Genomic DNA, 17448 nt, shown 5'->3' with positions numbered 1-17448 from the left:
ATTCTGTCTCTGGATCGAACGAATCTTGAGTCTTAATCGAGGTAATAGTTGATTATGTCGAATTTCTTTCAAAATATAGGGTTTTGCTTCGAATTAGTTTTTGATTTAAGATTGATTTTGTTTCAAATTAGTTTACGAAGTAATATTTATGTGGCAATGTGGTATGTGCAAATTTAGAAAAAAAATTATTTTTCTTAACGGGTCGGGTCATTTAAGAACCCGTTAAGATAATGAGTGTGACACTTCCCGACCCGTTAAGTTAACAAGTGTTATACGAAAACGACAAATATGACCCGTTTGCCAAGCCTAGCTAAGCCTCACAGTGGGCTAAGAATAATGTAGTTCAAATTTACCTTAAGCGAAAATCGAACCTAAAATCTTAACTTACAAATGAAGAAAAATACTACTAGACCGTAGTACTAAGTGATATTATGACACATGTTCTTGAATACTAAGTTGGAATACAAAAAAGTTCACATGTTTTTATTCTCTACATATATATTATATATGTGCTGTTGTGTTTATAAATAACTTCAATATGTACTTTTGCATTAGGCCCAATAATCTTTGTGATGTCCAGCCCGTGAGAATAATTGAATGTTTATGACCAAACCCTTCTATGAACGACGTGTCGCAATTTCGTAAGCGGTCTTTGAAAAATCGTCGGGTCCGGGTCAAGAAACTTGGTTTAAACCCTTATTAAACCCTAAAGGCTAAAACGGCCGAAACCCCGCCGTTAGAGCAAACACGTTATGGTTGTTTTGGTGCGAATTCCAGTTAGGTTCTGTGTACAGAGCAAGCAGTAGCATAGCAGTCTAGCAGCAACTCCACAAAAGCAAGTAAATTTCATTAATCCCTTTTTCCATAGAAATTTAATTTTAAAATTTGTGTTCTGGGTTTTTGAACTCAATAGCTTTGTGTTCTTTTCGTAAATTCTAGATTTTCGTAATTTCTAGATTTTAATTTTATCTACCATCTTAGTAGAAGAAAGTTAGCCAATTTTGTTATTGTTTTGACATTTTTAATTTGGATATTGAGCATGGTGGGGGTTTTTTATTTGTTAATTCGAATTGTTTTGTAGTAGGAAGCTGTTGAAATTTGTGTGTCTGGTGGGGGTTTAATTGTGGTTTCTTTTGGGGATCGAAACTCGAAGGCATTGCCATTGAGACGAATTGGAGGCAGAATGGGTGGAGAGGATAAGTCACACAAACGGAGTAGAAAGAAAATGGATATGGGCAGAAAGCATAATAAACAAAGTTCCTCCCTTGATGCCAATGTTGGGAAAAAGGGATCCTGGCGGGGTTCGAAACATCAAGGCGATTCGGAGACACAAAAACCATTGGTTAGGTAATACATGACGAGTTTCTCTTATTGAGGGTTTTGAGAATGATGGTTAATCTGTGAGTAGTTTGGCATTTTAATGATTTTGAGTACTTGTTGTGTAGGAAACAGGTTGATCCCGAAACCATGAATTACTTCAAGGAAATTGATAACCTTTTCGCGAGTAATGGGGATGATATGGAGGAGCGACCAGTTGTATGTGGTAATGCCCTTGAGGAAGCTAAGGGGAGAGAAATGGAACTGGCAACCCATTATATCATAAGCCATACTATGCAGAAACTCCTTGAGGGCTGTGATGTTGACAGCCTTTGTGGTTTCCTTCGAAACTGTGCGAAGGACTTCCCTTCTATTGCAATGGATCAATCTGGTTCTCATGTAGCTGAGTCTGCCATCAAGTCTTTATCTAGGCATCTTGAGGACAATGAGGCGTATTCTGCTATTGAAGACACTGTAAATGCAATATGCAAGGTATCAATTTGTTTTAGGTCAAAACGTTCAGCATGTTGTAGTTTGTTGCCTATTATATCTGTACCATTTTAAAACCATAAAAACTTTAAAACAGTTGAAATGAATTTACATATTCCGGGCATATGTAAATTGTGATGTTTATTTATTTATTTCTTAATTTTCTTCCTAATACCCTTTATATATCTTGTATATTTTCAGGTGATTGCAAAGAATCCTGGTGATCTGATGTACGATCGCTATGGATCTCATGTTCTCCGAAGTTTTCTTTCTCTTCTTAAAGGAGTACCATTAGATTCTTCTGAGTTTCACGGGACAAAGTCTTCTTCAGTTGCAGAGCAATTGAACTTCAAGGCATCTCGAGCAGACACAGATATTACACCACATTCTGTACAGGGATTCCCACGTTTATTTGACTTTCTTGTTTCAGGGATGTTCAAGTGTATCCAAAACAACATTCAGACCCTGCAAGTTGATCAGTACAGCAGTTTGGTTCTGCAGGCATGTTCTAATATACTGTCATACTATTTTTGAGTCAGTTTTCTTTTTAGATGTCAATTGATAACTGTTAAGTTATTTAATTACTGAATATTTAAAAGTGAAAGTAAAACAAATTAAACTTAGAGGTATTATAGTGTTAATAACAAGATATTAACAGCATTTTAATTGTATACTGTTGACAATTACATAAGTCAACCGGATTAGGAATGCGAAGGCCTCCCCTTTCTTATCATTTTGTTTGAGGCTAGAGAATTAATACACATTGGGTCATTCTGTCACTCCCTCTAAGGTGCTTTCTCCTCACGCCTTTTTTGTGGCTTCTGGAGAGCACCATGATTACGCTCTCTCTCTCCCAATAAAGACCCATCTGACTCCTTGAGGTTCGACGTTAGTTGAAGTTGAGCTTTCCAGGTTCGCTACTCTAGTTGAACTCGGGTTTCCCTACAAAATCTTTCTTAATTGGCGTCCAAATCTCTATTTGTGGTACTTGTTAGCTTCTAAGACATGGAAGTCTATTTCATGATAAAAAGAGAAGGGGCACTTTTTATTTTACTTAAGCATTTGTGGCCATGATTTTCTTTTCAGATGAAAGGTAATTATTTCGTGGATGAAATTTGTGTCTTATATTACTTCTGTATGATCTAAAGTTTGACCCTTTGTGTGCCTAGGATTTTACGCAGGAATTTTTTTTTTTCTAATCCAATCCTTGACAATCTGTCCTTTTACCGCTTTATAATGTTCAAGATTTGAATCAATCTTGAATTGTGCTAGAACTTTTATTTTTTGCTTGGCAGACAGCTTTGCAGTTGTTAGCAGGAGATGAAGAAAAGCTGTTGCAATTGATTCCCATTCTTATTGGATGTACTAGGGATGATATTTTAGAAGGAAAATCCATCCAAACGACTAAAGTGAGAGGCATTTTACATCTCATGAAAGAAACAGCATTTAGCCATTTAATTGAGGTAAACGGTCTATTCATAATGTTTGCACTGGGTACGACATTCACCTCTCCCAGACCTTGCGTAAAGCGGGAGCCTTGTGCACTGGGTACGACCTTTAAACGGTCTATTCATAATGTTTGCACCAATAACACTTATGCCTGCACAAAACTTTACAGAAGGATAAGTTGTGATGTTCATCTATTAATCGTCTACTGCGACCAAGTTTTTATGGTTGTACTATCTTGAATTTTGTACCCTTTTCTATAATGATAACTTCTTTAAGCACATATGTTTAGTCGGATGGCAGTCCAACAGTTACATTTCTACTCCCTGTAGGCACTCTAGGATTAAAATAAAATTTTCACAGTAGCTTTCACATTCGAATCTATTTATCTTCTGCTATGTTTTTCTCCTTGTAGCTTTGGTTTATTTAATTTAATTATATTTTGTGAATACTGCAGGTTGTTTTGGGAGTGGCTCCCGAAGTCTTGTACAATGAAATGTTCACAAAAGTTTTTAGAAACTCATTATTTGAGCTTTCATCTCATCATTGTGGGAACTTTGTTATTCAAGCCTTAATTTCTCAAGCACGGCATAAAGATCAAGTATGTTTTGTGGCAATGCTGCATTTTGACTTGTTTACTCCTTATCACGCTTCTCCCCTCTCCTGTTATTCTAGTATTAGCATTTCTGTTACTTTAAATTAGTCTCTTCCATTTACTTTTCCCACAATTTGTTTACTATTTTAGCTACTTTGGCATATTTGTTTCACAAAAATACATGTCTAATATCTTCTTGTAAAACTCTTCATTCTGTCATAACACCTTATTGTCAATTTGCCCATTAGATGGAGTTGATTTGGGAGGAACTTGGTTCGAAATTTAAGGATCTGCTCAAAACGGGAAAATCAGGAGTTATTGCTTCGCTGATTGCTGCAAGTCAAAGGCTGCATACTTATGAGCATAAGGTTGATAACGAATTTGTGTTATTCTTATTTTACATGATTTCTTTATTTCCACCTTAGTGTTTTATGTATTTGGAATTCGAAATATTTTGCCAAAGGGATGTGCTATCCACACACCTTTTTTACTTTTCATACCCTTTTAATTTTCGGTCATAGGATCGGATGAATTGAAGATCAAAGTACAAAAATTAACTAGGTGTGTGTGAGAAGTAAACAGGGGTGTGTGGATAGCACACCCCTTTGCCAAATTATATAGTGTTTTCTCCGGCCAATCAGTTCAATTACAATGTTACTGATGAATAAAGTAGATGGATAGTGTATGGTATTTATTTGTGTACAAGACTTTTGTTCTGGTTGTGAGTCCAGATATTCATTCTAATCATATAGCTATGTTTCCATTACTCGTTTGACAGTGTTGTGAGGCCCTTGCTACTGCGGTACATTCAAGCAATGAAGACTCTACATGCATTGTTCCCCGATTACTGTTTATTGACAGCTACTTCTACTGTGAAGATAAGTCCAACTGGAATTGGCCAGCCGGTGGTAGAATGCATGTCATGGGTTCTTTGATTCTCCAAAGAGTTTTTCAATTTCAAAATGTATGTAACCTTTCTCATAGTTTTACTCAAATCAGAGCTCCCAACTATAGTATTGGCTGCTTCCATATATAGTTAGTAGTCATAAGTTGACCGGTATACTTTTAGCATATTGTGATGCCCATTTTAAGATTTTTGAAATAAAGAGTTACAGCATTTCCATTGTTGCGCTTTCACTCTCTCCATTATTGTTTCAAAGAAAATTATCGCTGCTTTGTCTGTAAAATTCAGTCTCCATAAATGAATATCTACGGACCTTGGTCCTCGTATACATATATGATAGAAAATCATCGCTGCTTTTGTGCAATTATGATAGATGCCACTGTTCTTGCATTGAAATCTCGTATTTGTTTACACTGATCTATTGTCTAATGCATTTCACCATGCAGGAATTCATACATCCTTTTATTACAAGCATTACGTGCCTCAATGCTGATAACATACTTGAAATTGCTAAAGATTCCAAAGGTGCTCATGTTATTGAAGCTTTTCTAAGTTCTGATGCTTCTGCAAAACTGAAGCGCCGGTTAATCATGAAGTATGCCATATAACTTAATTTATAGATTGCTTGCTTACATAGTTTGTGTATGTATGTATCATGATGCCCCTATATTTGTCTTATGGTTCCAAGCAATTAAGCTTGATTCAATTTGATCTTCTGTTGCATACTTTGAAGGCTTCGTGGACATTTTGGAGAGCTTTCATTGCAATCATCAGGCTCTTTTACTGTTGAAAAGTGTTTTACTGTGGGTAACATCTCACTGAGAGAGGCCATAGTAACTGAGTTGGTAGCTGTGCAAAATGAGCTTTGGAACAAGAAGCATGGCCCTCATCTCATGCGGAAACTAGATGTTGATGGGTAAGCTATTTGTCATGTTCTATTTCAGAATATCAAGTTTTGAATGCGCTTCGATGTTAGTCAAGATGTGTGTCAAATCCCTTCTCTCTGTTAAGGAAAGCTTGCACTTGTATCTGAAATAATTCAAGTAATTACCACGTGCTGGGTACCTTCTGCCCCACAATTCCCCACACACATAATTGGAAACGCTAATTGTTTGTCGTTTGGCATACAATGTTGTAGCATTATTTGTTTGGGGTTGAATTTTTGCTGTATATGTAGTTAACCCTTTTGTAATGGACAGATTTGCTGCTAGACCTGATCAGTGGAGGTCCAGGCAAGAATCGAAACAATCAACTGTCAATGAATTTATTTCTACATTTGGCTCTAGTGAGACCAAGCCGTCAAAGAGCGGCAGCTTTCTTTCAGACGATTTTAAGAACACATCGCGACCAAATAAAGTAAAGCAAATGAGTGAAGAGATTGCACATCTCCAGGAATCTCCTGCACCATTTCTGAGTACATCAGGCATCAAACACAAACCAAAGAAAACAGAACGGAACAGCAAGAAGTTTGGAAAGTTTTCAGCAGCCGAGAATGTTTCTAAAGGAAAGAAAAACAAGTCGAAGAAAATAGTCACAGATGAGGGAGCATCCCAATCCACTGCCAAGAAAGAGAAGAAACGGCACAGAGAGGATGTTGAGTCAAAATCCTCCAAGAAGTCTAAAGCATGATATAGTGGATCATCTGCTTCTCTTTGTGTTTTGTAACTTTTGTTCAGCGCTGCAGAGGATGTAACCCAATTGGAGATGCAGAGAAATACTACCCTGGAAAAATCTTCGAAGGAGAGGAAATTTTCTACGGTAAGTAGATTTTTATTTTGCGCTTAGTCTTGTGATGTTTGAACCGGAGCATAGGTTATAACTGAATCGGAGAGTTGCATGTATGAGAGCAAAATTTTGAGTTTTGTTTTGTTCTATTTCCTGTTGTTCAAGTTGAGGTTGTCAAAGTTGTAACAGAATGGCATTGTTCTGTATATACATCCGAGAAAACTTTGAGTAATTTTATTCCAATAGCCCGAGTTGAGAACCTTAGATATCAAAGTTGTAATTGCATTAAAAATTGTACCACCTGCAGTTGCAGCATGGGAAGCGGGATATAGCTCTAACGAAAGCTACGTATCCCGCTTCCCAATGGAAACTAGACTGTTGGGTTCTGTTTATTTAGGTTCTGCGCTTCCTCTCTTGGCTATCTTATGAATCGCCATGAATTGGCGGTTTCCGGTACTGATCCCATAGTAAGGACGAGCCAGCCTGCTTTATAGTGTCTTTATGGTTGCCTACAAATCTCTGGGAGCTTGTGAAGATGAAGCCGTGACTGATGCAACGGAACTCAGGGAATGAGTATCCGCAGCTGCTCCATTAGACCGGGCTTATAGTATCACGGCGAAAGCTAGAGCCGGAGCAGTCAGAGCTCTACACCAGGCCTTCATTTATACCTAAGTACCAGCTGCAAACAATATGGATATGATAACAGGGGGATCATGTGCTAAACTATATATTTTACGTGATGCAAGTAGCAACAGTGACCTGCACATGTGCTTAATCTGTTTGTTAATCATAGTGTTAATTACGTATTAGTGACTAGGAAGTGTTGGATCTTACCTACGCATAGCTGGCCATGTGTTAAGCTCATTGAAAAAACCACTCAAAAGCTTTCAATCTTTGTCTTTCTAAAAGCTCATGGATCTTGTGGTATTTCTATTATGCACTTGAGATTTCGTGTTTCCTGCCCAATGCCACTTGCTCAAAATCGGAAGGGAGTCGGAGGCTTTTGGGCCGGTCACTCGTTGATGGACATATGATTGAATAAATTATAAGAAACTGTTAGTGGCACTACAAAAATATAATACTGATCGACTAAACTTCACATTTTCGTCAAGAGGTGTTGAAGAATAGTTATAGCAGCTGTTTGCTGCCAAAATGTAATGGCTAAGAACTCCAATACATCTTATACACCGAGCATAGTAGATTTGTTGTCTTTGTAGTTGCATGTAAATCTTTTAGGGCCGGTTGATAGTGTCATGACAGTGCAAGAGCAGTTAGAAGTTTAGACCTGGAGAGAATCCGTGGTATCCTCCGTGCACTCTTTATCTCTCTCTCACTCATCAAGTGACTTGGTTACAAAGTCAAGATCTCTGATTCATTTGTTCTCACCCAAAAGAAACAAAGAAAAGTTAACTCTTGACGATTACGATGACTATCTAGCCGTTGATTTAGGGCTAAATTCCTGTTGGAAAAATAGGAAAAGTATTTGGATCTGATGTAAGAAACGGATCAGGTGCTAAACTCTGTGTCACAGAAACCGTGAGCTGTGCACTTTTGGCTAGAACTTTGATATGCTTTCAACAAGGCACATGTGATGAGGCACGTGATAACAGTGTTGTTAGTGAGTCACTAGGTAGTGGTTTCTTTCTATCCACAACGTGATAACGTGGAGATGGAACAGCTGATGGGAAGCTTACTGTACTGGTAGTCTGATACTCATTTGGATGAAGATGAGCAATACTGTGTATTTCCCCCAATTTGCTTGGATTATTAATAAAAACGAATGTTGCTATGCCAATGCAACTGTCATATTTTTCGCCGGCTTCATAACTAAAGGATAGGTAACAAAACTCAAGTCAATATAAATTATAATGTTATGAGAAAATAAGACAGGTGAGTATGCGTAGTAACGCTCGTTAAAATTATTGCCAAGATAATCGATTCGATTAACCACATAGGCTAGTACCGACCTAAACCAGACCGTCTACTCTCCTAATACAAACTTAATTAAGTTTGAGGAGAAAACATACTCCCTTTTTGCATCAATAGATGTAAAGATCTCATCCTATATATACATTAAAAGAAGACTAGAAATCTACAGCCAAAATTAGAGGTAACAAAACCTCAGGTAGCAAAATTGTACTTGCGCATTACAAGTCGTCTAAAAATAAATGAACCTCTTTCAACAATCTCATGGTGGATTATACCTGGCAAACAAAAACATGGCAATTGAGGTCAGAGAGAGAGAGAGAGAGAGAGAGAGATAAAAAAGCTGAAAGCAGTAGAAAGTAGTTTTACTTTACCTGTTCTGGGTGGGATTTGAAGTGCTTGGAGGAATCCTTCTAAAGCTTGAGCCTATTTGCTTATTTGGGTTCTTCTTGTCTGCCTCAAAATCTTTAAGAACCTGTGATAAAGTTGAAAATGCTGCTTTAGATGCTGCTGCAGAAGCAGAAGCAGAAGCCAACGGACGTGCTTCTGCTGTTGCAATATTAGGCCATGTTGAAAATATCATGGAAATTGCAAGAGCCAAAGCAGCCTGAATTCTAGACCACCTCTTCATATTTTTGATAGCTTTTAGAGTGAGTGAAGTGAAGATGGGTACGTTGAAGAAGCTTATCGTTAGATGGGATGACAAATGTTTGATTTATACCAAATTTTGTTTTGAAAAACAAAAGAACTCTCACGCATCTTTCTTTATTTCTGATTATTAGATTGAATAAACAATACGGAAATACTGAATATGATTTAAAATGAGTGTAAGAAGAGAAAAAAAAATCTCAATTGGGATCTGATATCAGTGGGATCATGTGCTCAAACTTTGACTGATGCACGCTGCAGATTTTGGTGTGAAAGGATGATGAATTGGTGATGTATTTGTAATTGGCAATGTTGGTGAGGTGATGGGGCACGTGATTTTAATATTAATAATAATATTAATGGTGTTTTGGGAAGCTAAAAGGGTGGTTATTATATGTTATTAGCTATGATGCATGGACACGGACACGGACACGAGGATACGACACGATACGACACGGGGATACGTCAAATTTCTAAAAACTAAGACACGATACGGCATGGATACGGCAATTTATATAATAAATATATATTTAAAAAATATATTTTAAATAACAATAAAAAAATTAATTACTCAAAATCTAATTTATATTATTCAAACTCTTAAAAAAAAAAACAGGATGGTAGTGGTGTAAATTCGGTGGGCTATGTAGTTTTGGGCTTTAGTCTCATTTAAACCCTAACAAAAAAAAAAAAAAAACTATGGTGTCGTTTTTTTCTACAGAAACTAACAAACGACATGTCAACCTAGCAGTCATCTTCTTCCCGAAGCCTCCTCCACCAGATCGGGTCGTCTCCGTGCGACGGCGTCATCTTCTTCGCGAGGTGTCCTTCCACCAGATCGGGTCGTCTCCGTGCGACGGCGTCATCTTCTTCGCGAGGTGTCCTTCATCCGTATCCAGACAGTCGGATACCCGTATCTAAACCGTCGGATACCCGTATCCATCTATCAAACGCCGTATCCGTTGATCCAGATACGTATCCAACGCGTATCCGACCGTATCAGAGGCGTATCGTGTCCATTTGCGTATCCGACACGCGATACGCGGCCGATGTGCCGTGTCTGTGCATCGTAGGTTATTAGTGATAAGGCAGTGGTACTGGAACTGGGACAGTGTTGGATCTAATGTGTAGAGATTTTTCAATGTAATCGGAACATAAAATGCATGATCATTAATGTATTATTTTGTATTTCGATCACACTGAAATATCTCTCGAAATTGTGGAAACAATATGATATATAAGCTGACTGAAGAGTAAGTAGTTGGTTCCATACACACACAGCCGTGGGATTGAAGTGTCTCAGTCTGGACCTTCTTGGGCTATGCATGGCTGACGCTTATAAAAGCAGAGTTCAAAACCATGCAAAGCTGGCACCTTTTTTGTACTCTTTGATAAGCTCTTGGATCTTGTCTACAAACTACTGGCTTTTGTCTTTTTATTTTGATTTTTTCTTATACGAATGATAGCAATGTTACCTGATGATTTGAATTGTTTTCTAAGTCACAATTTATAAATCAATTATGCTTAAAATCAACTTAATTCAAAATTATTTAGCAATTATTAATAAATAAACGAATCATGTTATTTAATTAAACACATAAATTTTGACATTAATCAAGCGGTTAAATAATTTCTAATTTGATTGATCTTCATATGGTAAACTAAAAACAAATGGAGTTTTTCTTATCGTCGGCGAAATTTGATATTTGAAGATCTTGACGGGAGGAATGATTTTGGGAGTTTGGAGTATGTATACAAAATCCTTTTGGTTGTCTTTTGAGGCAATGCTTGTTCATTCTACATTTGTCATAAGGTAGAGTTTGATGTTCGAGACTTTGGTAAAGTGCTAATCTCTGGTCCCCTCACTAGGGATCAATTAATAATAACAGTTCTTCAAAGTTCGTGTGGCCACAATTTTTTTTTATATATATTTTTCACGTAAAATGAGGTTACTTTACTTTTGAAAATATAAAAAACATTCAATTGTAGCCGCACGATCTTTGATAAATAGTTGGTATTAATTGATCCCCCGGATCCTCAGTGAGGAGATCACTAGGGATCAATTAATAATAACAGTTCTTCAAAGTTCGTGTGGCCACAATTTTTTTTTATATATATTTTTCACGTAAAATGAGGTTACTTTACTTTTGAAAATATAAAAAGCATTCAATTGTAGCCGCACGATCTTTGATAAATAGTTGGTATTAATTGATCCTCCGGATCCTCAGTGAGGAGATCCGGAGAGGATCTAAATGATGCGATTGTAGATAATTGGATTATTAATTAAATGTCGATTAACGTGCTTATTTCTTATTTGTGACACCTAATTTGGTTTGCAATTTGATTTAAAAAAAAAACTTGATCTCCTTAGCATTGCTCTATTTTTACTTGTGGTGGAGATTAGTTTCAAATGAATTTGGTACGTTTGTATTTTTGTATCCAAGGCCCAAAAATCACATGCAAAACCAACTAAGTCTCGAGACCCAAATGTTCATACAAGCCTCCAATCAAGCAGGGGTGATTTTCGGACCAATCAAGCAGGGATGTAACTAAAAATAAGTCAAAACGATAAAACAAAATAAGTGCTCACAAAAATAAATGAGAATTAACAAAATCAAGTATGTTAATAAGATATGACAAATGTATAAAATTAGGGGTGATTTTCGGACGGATAGTATTAAAAATAACGTTTTTAATTTTCGTTCTATAATTTCGAAGTCGAATTGGATCATATTTAAAAAATTTAGAATTAAAGTAATTTTAGAAAATTCGAAATATAATTTATATGTTTTCGAATATCCTCAAAGTACCTGGAATTTATTGTTATTTTTTAACATTCGATAAAAAAAAATACCAAGCGCATCACATCTGGTTTTACAAAACTACCCTTAGAAAGCAACCAACCGAGTACCAATAGGAGAGTACCAGGGTATAATAGTCAATTGAACTGACCCGGTGGGAGATGTGACTGCGGGACTGACTCAACAAATAACGACTTCTTAAACACCGTTTAAATAGATACTCGCTGGATACGACGTCGTAGGTGGGCTCTCAGCTGCAATTCGTAAACACAAGCAGCAATTGTCATTGGATGTGCGATCGAGGTCTCCTGCTTATCCCCCAATCGCCGATCTCCTCAGGTTTGCCCCAAAATTTGATCATTTCTGATTCCGATCTGTGTTCTTCAATCATATCGTGTTTATCTGTTTTTAATTTTTAATTTCACTTTTTCGAATTTTAAATGCATAATTTTTTTGGGTTCAATTTGAAGGTTTAAAGTTTGGCAGTTGAAATTAGGGTTAGGTTTGTTGTTCGTGTAATTACTAACAGAGGATGAGATTGCAATTGAAGTTGGTGAATTTTTGTTTAAAACCCTAAATTGGGTGAATTAACAAACTTGTTGATTTAACTAATTTAGTTATTTTTAATGTTTTTTTCTTTCTGGCAATTGTTGTAATTTAATACATTGTTAATTCAATATGTAATATTTTGATTGTTTTACAAGAATCTAACTATCTGTGTTACTTTCTTCTATTTTATCAGAGGACTGGTAGTAATTATTTGGAACCAAAAGGAGCTAAGTACTGAATAGTGCTTTATTTATTACGTTTTTCGTGAGATGGCGGAGAAATCATGTATCAAGCGCCTCCAGAAAGAATATAGAGCACTCTGCAAAGTATGACTTCTTTTGTCCATCTGAACTTGTTTTTGGCATTCGTTTGTAGCCGGTTTGTTACACCCTGAATGTTATCTTTTGTTCTCTTTCATGTGTTCTTTGTGGTTATATCTGGCTTGTTTGACTAGTTTACAATTTTGATGTTTTATTGCAATGTCAGTATGTGGGTAGTTTTTGGATCGTATTGTGTTAAGGGCTTTGGCTTCTCTCGCTGTCCTGTTGTATTCATGAAAAGATTGATTAATGTGGTTATTCTTGCTAAATTTGATAACTGTAGCAAATATATGTGCGCTAGTTAAATAAATGATGTCTCCTTTTTGCTATCTTGGAACTTTATTATTTTACTCTGGATGGTATTAATAGTTTTATTTTCTGTGTGTAGGAACCAGTTTCTCATATTGTGGCTCGTCCTCACCCAAACGATATTCTTGAATGGCGTAAGTTTATTTGCAACTGATCCTTTAAATTGGAATGGGTTTGGTTGGCTATCTAGGTACTTATTCAATGTGGTTTGTCCACCCTATAATTTTTATGTTGTCTGAGAGTTTTTGGTCTTTTCGATAGTTGAACGAGCATTATATATGCTAGAGCAGTGGTATAAGTTAATTTTACATCAATTTGCAAATTTTAGTGAAATTGGGACGAGACATGAAACAACGGTTTTGTTGTTATGGGGATTTTTCAATTTTAGTTGTTTCACATTGTGAAGTAAGGGAATTGTCGTAAGGAACTTTTTAGGTTAGACACTCCATAATGGTTCTCAAACAGTTTCTTTTAGAAACATATAAATAACTTGCCAAACACAGTTTTCATACTGTTGGGTATTTTATCTTTTTATTGATTATGCTGGTCCATGAGTGACTACCACCATGGGATGTTAATGTGCCACCATACTCATAGTTGTGTTGTCATTTCCGGAAGTGCAGAATACTCCTTTGCGTCCTTTGCTCTATATTATTTCTAACTGGGTCGGGAGGGTTATCTATATGATATTGTAAGTTATTTCTCTTTAGTTGAGGATATTTTTGCTTATTGTTTATATCTGATGCTTCAGACTACGTGCTGGAGGGAAGTGAAGGAACACCTTTTGCAGGTTTGTCTTTTCCCCCCACTGCCATTGTATTTTGATACGTGTATTGGGTTCTTAGCTTAAATAATCTATGATAAATTAGTCATTTGTTGCACTGTTCTTATGATTATCTGAGTTTGATTTCAATGCTTGCGTATTTTTTGAATTTTCTCTACTCATTGTAGGTGGATATTACTACGGAAAGATCAAGTTTCCTCCAGAGTACCCATTTAAACCGCCAGGAATCAGGTATCTACTTTTTGGAGGCCAAACTTCTCCAGAAAAGTTATTTGCAAATATTAATGACATATTTCGTCATGCAATTGTTTACTTCATAAATTTAGTTTGTTGATTCTAATTGCTACTTACGCTTTCCATGCTGTCTGTAGCATGACTACTCCAAATGGAAGATTCATGACTCAGAAGAAAATTTGCTTATCTATGAGTGATTGTAAGTTTTGTGAATTTCTTTTTAAAGAGAATATTTCTTGTGTGTTTTTCAGTAACTAACTCATGTGGTACATTTGCAGTTCATCCTGAAAGTTGGAATCCAATGTGGTCCGTGTCAAGGTTAGACACATCTGGGTTAATGAAGAACGTGTTTTGTTATGTTACATGTTTTTCTACGCTTTCTCTTTGTTAGCAATTCCCTATTACTTATAATCTTGTGGTAATTTGTAATTTTACTAACATCCGTTCTTCAAATATGCAGCATACTCACGGGGCTACTTTCATTCATGGTGAGTCCATTTTGGCCCTTTGACATTCTTATTTTTCTTTCGCTTTGGTTTCTTTTTGCAATTTTATTTTCTACTGTGAACTGTTTTTATAATTTTATATCAGATTCTCCTAACGATTAAGTTGCTTAATGAATCTTAACTTGTTTGGAAGTACAGGCAGCCGTATCTTTTGTATAATGAGATGTGCTGATTTATATCCCTCCTGCTGTGTTCAGTAGTTCAAGCAAATCATTTTATGTTGAACATGGTTTATTTAATTTTTTTCAAAATCTATTCCTTTGGTTGGAAATGTCACATCCTTTTGTCACTTTTGAAGCATCTCTAATACTTCAATAAATCTTTTCTCGCGTAGATGGACACCAGTCCTACTACCGGCAGTGTGAACACTACTGTTGCTGAGAAGAAACGTCTGGCAAAAGCTTCTCTTGCATTTAACTCTAAGAAGTAAGTTCACTGGGTCATCCACAGCTTGTTTTATATCCTCTATTTTTAGATTATTTAAGCCACACCGAGGGCTAAAGTAACATAATGTTTGAATATGGTTGTGGTTGAGTGGCCCATGCTCTTCTTCTATTCATCTGCATTTGCATTGGTTAAAGCCAATTGTGTTGCTTATATCTGTTCAAAATTTGCTTGAATTTGGTGAGTTGAGAGTACTAGGCGTCAAATCAGTTTGCTCAGACAGCTGATTTTTGTATCGAATTTATATATCATTCCAATAGACCCCATTGGATTTTTTTCAAGGAAGAAAATTGTTCAGACACCCTGCCCTTTCATTTTCGTCAAGGGTGTTTCTGAATGGGGGTCCCCTGTGTGGATTACTCCCCTTTTGGCTCGTTTCTGGTTTTCTATGTGACAAGTTTCAATCTTTATCATGCTGTCTGACAATTTTATATTGAAACAGTGCAACATTCCGGAAAATGTTCCCAGAGTATGTGGAGAAGTATAACCACCAGCAGCAGCAGCTTTCCGAGCAGCTTATTCCAGAGCATGTGTCATCCGATCCATCTCAAGGAAATTTGAGGCCCTTGTTGGAAAAGGTTGATGATTCAACAGGAGGTATGAAAAGAGTAGATGCCGAGGCGGGGAAAAAGAAAAGGCAGTCAGTCCCAACCTGGATGATGGTTTTGCTGATTTCCGTCTTTGGTGTTGTAATGGCGCTGCCTCTACTTCAACTTTAATATCGTACATCCCAAGTAGAAAATTTATTTGGGTCCGTGGACATAAAAGCTGTTGCGAGTCGAGGTACTTGTTCCAAATACTCGATATAGGTTTTGTCTCTGTATCTAATATAATTTTGAATAGGAGGTTGATGCTAAGGTCAGTCGACTCTCGTGGCCGATGTTTTGCCTTGTATGGCAATGTTTGGTCCTCGTTTCCCTGCCAGTGTTCAAACATGACACTGCTCGTTGTGTTATTTTGACTTCAGTGGAGTTTCTGTTTGGTCTTTTGGTTGCTACTCTCTCTCGCCTGCGATCACGCACAATATAACCCTCCCTTGCACGCACAAGTTTCCGGTTCGGATTTCGGTTTACATTGGACATGCACAGCTTAGAAAATGATAGGATAATGAACTGAAGTTCTAAGTAATGCACGTATGGAGGCTCCCAGGCATGCAAATATATTTACAGACCTATGTGAGAAGTTAATATATGATCATTTATGAATTCAAAATACACATACAGTATATACACTTTTCAAAATATGGGTCTTCACAAAAGAAAGGTGGTTGTAGGATGGATAAGGTTGTAAATGCAAAATACGGTGAAAAACACTGGAAAGTGGCGAAAGATGCAGAGAATAAACGTCGTGACCTCACAATCCGGCAACCATAAGCTGCGAAGGGGCAGGACCATGCATATAATTACTTGAGAGGAGAAGGAAAAGATGAAGAGTAAGGAGGTTGCCGCCGACCCCAACCAAAGAAAGGAGTTGGCGGTGAGGAGCAGGAGGTTTTGGTAGTTTCTCTGCGAGAGGGAAAACGGAAGGATTTTTGGCACAAAAGTTTAATAGAACAATATAAATTACATTACGGGGTGTGGAATTTGGTAAAGCCGCCCAATAGGTCAATCATAATAATTTGATACCGAACTCATTATACACGAAAGTCAAATTTAAGACCTCTTATTACAAGTGAATAAGAATAACACAATAAGTCAGTCATAATAAGTCGAAAAATTATAAATAATACAATAAATTGTCATCTTGACCTATAAATCTAGTGACATCCTGTCTTTACTTGACTCGAAAAAATTTCAAGTTCAACTCACATCGATGTAAGAATAATAAATTTGTAATAAGCTCGATACTAAGTTGTGAAAATATCTTAAACCTATTCTTTGAAAAGAAAAACGTCGTTGTATAGTGAAGCAAGTTTATTTTTCTCCCTATCTTGCTTTTAATTGGTTATGTTCTGATTGACGCCAGAAATGGAGGAAGAAGGAGATACAGACTTTACCTTTTCCCTTCTAAAACTTTTGCCCAAAAGAAATCCTCAAACCCGCCAAAACATGCTCCGCATTCGTCGGCACTCGTGCATGACCCAGTCCACATGACAAAATGTTTCTTTCACTGCCCTTAATTTTTGGGTTAAGTATAAATAACTGTCAAATCTTTAAGGGCGATTCAAAATTAGTCAACCAATACTACGGTTTGATTTGGTTTGGTACTATTTTTTTTAACTTGTAAGTGATCTCGTAGCAAATATGATACCAAATTAGGTTGTTCATTGTGTGACTAAGCCAAACTCCTCTCTCCCCTTAATGTAAAATATATCGTTGTACTAAAAAATAATTAGTCTTAATTTTTTTTAACATTCCATATAACTACTCAACATTTTAAAAAATAAACATTTATTAGGTCACTAGCGTTAAATGATGACGTGAATAAATATTGAAATAGATTTGAACTCTC

At 36.6% G+C, this 17448-nt stretch overlaps 2 protein-coding genes and 1 long non-coding RNA gene across 7 annotated transcripts; 2 read left to right on the top strand and 1 right to left on the bottom strand.

The window, feature by feature from the left end:
• The first annotated feature begins 678 nt into the window (after nt 1–678).
• LOC103443623 (pumilio homolog 23) lies at nt 679–6708 on the top strand. Of its 5 annotated transcripts, none has more exons than XM_008382507.4 (11): nt 679–839; nt 1082–1347; nt 1446–1809; nt 2008–2307; nt 3102–3269; nt 3710–3853; nt 4096–4215; nt 4626–4811; nt 5198–5346; nt 5485–5667; nt 5951–6708. In XM_008382507.4, the coding sequence occupies exons 2-11, from the start codon at nt 1184–1186 to the stop codon at nt 6378–6380; spliced, it is 2208 nt and encodes a 735-aa protein (XP_008380729.3). In that variant the 5' UTR covers nt 679–839; nt 1082–1183; the 3' UTR covers nt 6381–6708. The 5 variants fall into 5 exon arrangements, with proteins under 5 accessions (XP_008380729.3, XP_070660995.1, XP_008380730.3 ...); XM_070804894.1 differs by having other exon boundaries at nt 686–835; nt 1085–1347; XM_008382508.4 differs by having other exon boundaries at nt 686–839; nt 1085–1347.
• A 1663-nt stretch (nt 6709–8371) lies between these two features.
• LOC139188293 (uncharacterized) lies at nt 8372–9300 on the bottom strand. The gene is made up of 2 exons (XR_011571650.1): nt 8777–9300; nt 8372–8680 (listed from the first exon to the last, which is right to left on the bottom strand). It is a non-coding gene; the product is annotated as an uncharacterized lncRNA (long non-coding RNA).
• Nucleotides 9301–12014: 2714 nt separating this feature from the next.
• LOC103443622 (ubiquitin-conjugating enzyme E2 34-like) lies at nt 12015–15994 on the top strand. The gene is made up of 10 exons (XM_008382505.4): nt 12015–12190; nt 12594–12726; nt 13109–13163; nt 13781–13819; nt 13981–14044; nt 14185–14246; nt 14326–14365; nt 14508–14535; nt 14888–14979; nt 15440–15994. Exons 2-10 carry the CDS (start codon nt 12670–12672, stop codon nt 15714–15716), a joined length of 714 nt encoding a protein of 237 aa, XP_008380727.1. The 5' UTR covers nt 12015–12190; nt 12594–12669; the 3' UTR covers nt 15717–15994.
• Nucleotides 15995–17448: the final 1454 nt, after the last annotated feature.

This window comes from Malus domestica, chromosome 09, assembly GCF_042453785.1.
Source record: "Malus domestica chromosome 09, GDT2T_hap1".
In the NCBI taxonomy this organism is placed as follows: domain Eukaryota; kingdom Viridiplantae; phylum Streptophyta; class Magnoliopsida; order Rosales; family Rosaceae; genus Malus; species Malus domestica.
This window is presented reverse-complemented; position numbering and strand designations above follow the sequence as displayed.